The sequence below is a fragment of the Sus scrofa genome, chromosome 15 (assembly GCF_000003025.6).
Source record: "Sus scrofa isolate TJ Tabasco breed Duroc chromosome 15, Sscrofa11.1, whole genome shotgun sequence".
Lineage (NCBI taxonomy): Eukaryota > Metazoa > Chordata > Mammalia > Artiodactyla > Suidae > Sus > Sus scrofa.
The window spans coordinates 131,286,173-131,292,172 of record NC_010457.5 but is presented as its reverse complement, the minus strand read 5'-3'; the positions used below and the strand labels follow the sequence as shown (position 1 = coordinate 131,292,172).

General features: G+C 46.0%; 1 protein-coding gene across 9 annotated transcripts in view; it reads right to left on the bottom strand.

Annotated features, from left to right (window-relative positions):
* Positions 1-6,000, bottom strand: part of SP140 (SP140 nuclear body protein) — a 66,868-nt gene continuing 60,868 nt past the window's right edge. For 4 of the 9 annotated variants that reach the window (XM_003133706.4, XM_005657577.3, XM_005657578.3 and 1 more), the window contains 5 exons: positions 3,140-3,255; positions 2,125-2,233; positions 1,779-1,856; positions 1,420-1,563; positions 1-458 (listed from right to left, as the gene is read on the bottom strand). In XM_003133706.4, the coding sequence (XP_003133754.1) occupies positions 351-458; positions 1,420-1,563; positions 1,779-1,856; positions 2,125-2,233; positions 3,140-3,255 (555 nt within the window). In that variant the 3' untranslated portion in view covers positions 1-350. The remainder of the gene's footprint in view (positions 459-1,419; positions 1,564-1,778; positions 1,857-2,124; positions 2,234-3,139; positions 3,256-6,000) is intronic. The other 5 variants (XM_021075644.1, XM_021075645.1, XM_021075643.1 and 2 more) reach the window with 2 other exon arrangements.

The window sequence follows — 6,000 nt, the reverse complement described above, 5'->3', positions numbered from 1 at the left end:
TGAAGGCTCTTAAGTCATTTATTGTGAGTTTCTTTGGGAGAAAGGGGTGAGGGAAGAGGGACAGTGTTGTGGGAAGAGCAAAGCAAGATGTGGTCATAGCTGCAGACTAGCTCCAGCCTGATCCCTTGGGAAGCACAGAATTGCAGTACAGAGGTGGGTCCACCTTGGGACTGGAGGTCTGCCCCCAGGCCAAGGAAACATACCACCCCCCCAACCCCCTGTGAAGGTGGCTCCATGCATAGTGAATACAATGCTCTGGGGAGGGGTGGTGTCAGCAGCCAATGATCATAGCAGCTTGGGGTGAGAAATGTGCTTAAAAAGAGGTTTTTCCAGGATGCCAACACCGTCCATCATGCCGGTGAACTGCTCTCATTTGTTTCTTGGATAGCAAACACTTCCTTGATATTCTTTTCAAATTCTGCCTCCAGTCTAAGTCCCATTAGACCAAAGTCTCTGAACTGGAAAACATAAAATAAAATGAACACAAAAATTATGATCTTCATTATCAGTGTCATTGGACACCTTGCAACTGAGGATGATCAGGACTCTTGTCTTCAACACCCTAAGTTACATTAACCAGGTTATGCTTGAAAACTCATGCAGCCAAGAGTAACTTATGTTTCCTAAGAGCACGAATATTTCTTATTAACAAGACAGAAATGGGACATCATGACCACCCTTGGAGACTCTTACTTACCTGGTTAGGTTATTTATTTTTGTGAGAGTTAGAAAAGTGATCTATGTCTGCTGTACAGCACAGGGAACTGTATCTAGTCACTTGTGATGGAACATGATGGAGGATAATGTGAGAAAAAGAATATATATATGACCGGGTCACTTTGCTGTACAGCAGAAATTGACAGGACAATATTAATCATCTACAACAGAAAAAATTAAAACCTTTAAAAAACAGAAAAAAAAAGAATCTATGTTCTTTGTAATAATGCAAGTAGTACAGGATGTTTAAGTTAGGTCAGTGATTTTCCTTTTTCCTCATCACTTCTGTTCCCCTTCTGGTGGTTCCTGTTAAACTATAGGACCCAGTTATATGCAATGAAATCTGGAGTTTGGAGATTTCTGGGAGGGCAAGGAGCACGACGTGACTTTAAGACGCAAGTCTCTTCTCCCCTGGTTTGGAGCAGGCAGGGCTCTACTGTTTTCAGCGGCACCTGCTGCCTGTGGGAGGGACTGAGCTCTCAGGGGCCTGGGGTTCTGGCTGCAGGGACACTTCCTGACACACGGTTACTACACCTTGGTGAGCTTCAGTCCTGAACAGAAAAGTCACAGACTTCCAGAACCCCTTGATTGCAGGCTTTGTTGCAGGATGAGGGGAACTGTACAATTTCCCAGGCACCAGAAAATGAGGGCAGAGCGACCCGATGGGCAGAAAATGAAATGGAAGCAGGGAGAACCACTTACCTTGTAAGACGCCCTGTGGTTCTGAAAGATGAGGCGCATGTCCTGCACGAACCCCTCCACGCGACGGTACCTCCGCTCATACAGCCTCTTTTTGATTCTGTCCAACCACATGGGTTCCTTTAGGTTTTCAGAAAGCTCTTTAATCTGTGAAAAAAAAAATCAATGGGAGCATCACTGGCAGAGTTCAATGGATGCCTCCTGGGGATTCCCACCAAACCCCGTAGAAATATACTAGGCAACATTAAGAGCAGCTCCTGCTCCTGCCCCCAAGGGATTCTGATCACAAATCCCACGGGTGCCCATTTCAAGGTTGGGTAACATATGGCAGCCTGTAATCATGGTTTGTTGGTGTTACTTACATAATAATAATACGGAATCTTCGCAAAAAAGGAGCTCTCCGAATGGCAATAGACCTTCAAGAGGAGGAACTCACATTTCTGCAAAAGAAAAAATGAAAAGCAGCTTGGAGACCGTGAATTCACACCGATGTCCAGGCAGAGGCATGGCTCAAACGTCTACCTGGATGTTCCCCCAGATGTGGGCGGCTCCTGGAAACAGATGTGCAAGGGCTGCCCACGAGTTCTGGTGTGATTTCAACGTGATGGAGAGATGGCTCACCCTCTGGTTGTCCTTCTCCTGACTCCGCTCATTTGACCTCTCACGTGTGAAGGGAAGGGGAAGGCGTGGGGTTCCCACCACACTCACCAGCTGCTCCTCAGGCCACATCTGCCTGGCCAGGACCTCCGATTCTCTGAGACAGGGCTGGCTTTCTGAAATCTCCTTCATGCTGCAGAAGGTGCAACTCCACGGGGTCCTGAGAGGTCAGGCATAAGTGAGTGAGGACATGGCCCCGGGCAGCAGCCAGTCTGCCACTGTCCTCCTTTCAGGAATGTCGATGGACACAGCCAGGTGAGGAAGGGGGCACTTCCAGAGTCTCCAAGAGCCCCACCCCACTGAAGGAGGTCAGTTCATGGAGGGTGAGGAGTGGGCTCACCTTTCTCTCTTTGCTTCTGGGAGCACAAGGAATCCTGCCCACCAGGCCTGAGTGTCAAAACCCGGTCTTGGGAGTTCCCATTGTGGCTCAGCAGAGACGAATCCGACTAGGAACCATGAGGTTGCAGGTTCAATCCCTGGCCTCGCCCAGTGAGTTAAAGATCCGGCATTGCTGTGAGCTGTGGTGTAGGTCGCAAATGCGGCTTTGATTTGGCATTGCTGTGGCTGTGGTGGAGGCTGGCAGCTGTAGCTCTGATTAGACCCCTGGCCTTGGAACCTCCATATGCCGCATGTGCGGCCCTAAGAAGACAAACAAAACAAAACAAAACACAGTCTTAGCTCCTAGCAGCCTCGGGCTTCACTCAGCCCATTCAGAATGTGGCAAAATGCCGCTTCTGAATAAGCGCAGAATACAAACAAGCAGCTTCCCCCGCCTACCTCCATGAACTGAAGTCCATGTTGGAAACTCCTGGGAAAGGACAGTAGCTGTATGTGGGCAAAGACCTAGCTACTGGCCTCGGCATCCCAGAGGAGAGCAGAAAGCACAAATCTGCTGCTGCAGCATCTTTCAGCAGCTCTCTGGATCATACTACTGGACCCTGTACCTAAGGACCTGCCCTTTCCCCATCTAGATGTAGTAAGAACTCTGTAGGGACAGTGTATGGCAGAAGGAAGGGTCCCTAATAAGATCGAGGATTGGGTGGAGTGTGTGTTGCATCTCACTAACCTCTCAGTTTCCACAGGTGGGATGTGGCAGTCCTCATGGAAAGATCTCGAACAAGTATCACAGCAAAACAGCTTTCCTTCACGTCGGCATACCTCACACACATCTGAGTTTCCCAGCTAGAAGGTAAAACAACAACTCTGTCTCTGGTGAGACCCCAGAAGGCCAGCACTACGGGATCTAGAACTCCCTGCCTTTGTGTGAATCTGCATGGACACTTCCATGTTTCTCCCTGAGATATTAAAGAACAGCATGGAGTGGAGGTTTCTGAAGAAGAAATTGTGGTCTGGGAGTTCCTGCTGTGGCTCAGCAGGTGAAGAACCTGACATAGTGTCCTTGAGGATGTGGTTCAATCCTTAGTCTCACTCAGTGGGTTAAGGACCCAGCATTGCTGTGGCTGTGGCATAGGCCTGCCGCTGCAGCTCCTGGCCAAGGAACTTCCACATGCCTCAGGTGCAGCCATAAAAGGAAAAAAGAAAGAAAGAAAGGGAGAAAGAAAGAAGCAAGGAAGGGAGGAAAGAAAGAAACAGAAAGAAAAGAAAGAAAAGAAAAAGAAAGAAAGAGAGAGAGAAAGAAAGAAGCAAGGAAGGAAGGAAGGAAGGAAGGGAGGGAGGGAGGGCGGGTGGGAGGGCGGGAGGGAGAGATAGAGAGAGAGAGAGAGAGAAAGAAAGAAAGAAAGAAAGAAAGAAAGAAAGAAAGAAAGAAAGAAAGAAAGAAAAGAAGGAAGGAAGAGAGAGAGAAAGAAAGAAAAGAGAGAAAGAAAGAGAGAAAGAAAGAAAGAAAGAAAGAAAGAAAGAAAGAAAGAAAGAAAGAAAGAAAGAAAGAAAGAAAGAAAGAAAGAAAGGAAGGAAGAAAGAAAGAAAGAGAAAGAGAGAAAGAAATTATGGTCTGCAATGAAATTCAGGAGGAAAAGCCTGTGTGTCAGACATTAAAATTTTCCCCTAAAAAACCAGATATTCTAACACAGAAAGACTAGCAACAAACCAAGAAGATAATTTTACAGAAATCTGAGTGACTTCAATACCTTGCAGGTAAAACAAGATCCTGAAAAAAGTGTTAAATGCATTTGTCTACACCACAACGACTTAATGAAAGGGTGCTATATTGAGAATTTAATAAGGTGGATTAAACTTCTTAAAAGTGGAAAGTAATAAAAGATTGTTTTAACAATTACTTTGAGTCTTGTTCTGACTTTGGGGTAAAACTGCTTGCGTTGGTGAATTAGGATTCTGTCCATTTCTTTTGTTTTTGAAAATGGTCATATAGGAGGAAGTTCTAGCCCCAGGACCATCTTGCCAAGGGCTCCTATTCAATGTTCTGGAGGCTCTCAAGGGCACCCCGAACCTGAAGACTGAGACTGCTTCCGGCACGGAGTCGTGGGGCCATGTTTCTTCTCATCAGTGTAGACACTTGCAGACTACCCTCATAATTCTCCAGATGGTGAAGAACCCTCTCCCCAGAAAAACAAGGGATAACAGACATAATCAATGTGTAAGAACCTCACATTCCTATTCTTTTTGGTAGATTTTTATCTGACTCTTTGTTTCTTAGCCCAGCTGTACATTAGAATCTTTAGGGCAGAGTAGATTCTGAATCAATTTGTCCGGGTAGGGGAGAGCCGTTGGTATCCTTCTTTAAATCACAGACTGGATAATTCTGGGTCTCAGAATCATCTAGAGACTTTTAAACAATCCTAATGTCCCAGTCATAGCCTACACTGATAAATCATAATTTCCTCTAGGGTAGGAGCCAGGCAACGCTATTTTCTAAAGGTCTTAGTTGCAAACTAAGTTGAAACTTAGATCGAAGATTTTTATTAAGGCATGGGGATTTTTTTTTTTTTTTTCTTTTTAGGGCCACACCCAAGGCATATGGAAGTTCCCAGGCTAGGCGTCAAATCGGAGCTGTAGTTCCCAGGCTGGGGGTCGAATTGGAGCTGTGGGTGCCTACACTACAGCCACAGCAACACAGGATCTGAGCCATGTCTGTGACCCACACTGCAGCTCACGGTAATGCTGGATCCTTAACCCACTGAGCGAGGCCAGGGATCGGACCGCATCCTCGTGGATCCTTGTTGGATTCATTTCTGCTGGGCCACAACATGAACTCCAGGCATGGGAATTTTATAGGAAAATGTTGAATTGACCTATAAGATCAGTCCTAGGAAAGATTACTAACAGGAATGAGGACACTCTTGCTGGAACAATTGCCTTCTCCTCCCCACACACTCTTGGCTGTGGGCTGTGGGACCTGACTCTCTGTGTTTACAACCATCCCAAACAAACCACACAAACACTGGACTCCAGCCTGTTTACCTGATTGAGGACCCCTCAGTTGGCCAAGGATCAAAAACAGTGTGGATGAGATCTAAATCTTTTGGAGGGATTGCTTTGAAAGTAAAATATACGTAAAACTATTTAACTACCCTTCTTAAATTGAACATCAAGTATCAGTGTCACTGCGTAATACCCGTAATATGCAAAAGTGACTCTACTTAAAATGTCCGTCGTGTACAACATTATAAATCAACTACACTCCAGGAGTTCAGTTGTGGCTCAGTGGAAATGAATCTGACAAGCATCCATGAGGACCTACGTAGGTTTGATCCCTGGCCTCACTCAGCGGATTAAGGATCTGGTGATGCCATGAGCTGTGGTGTAGGTCGCAGACACGGCTTGGATCCCACGTTGCTGTGTCTCTGGCATAGGCCGGCAGCTACAGCTCCGATTTGACCCATAGCCTAGGAACTTCCATGTGCTGCAGGTGTGGTCCTAAAAAGACAAAAGTCAGTCAGTCAGTCAATCAATCAGTCATTCAACTATACTCCAATATAAAATAAACATTAATTTTAAAAATAAAGTGAT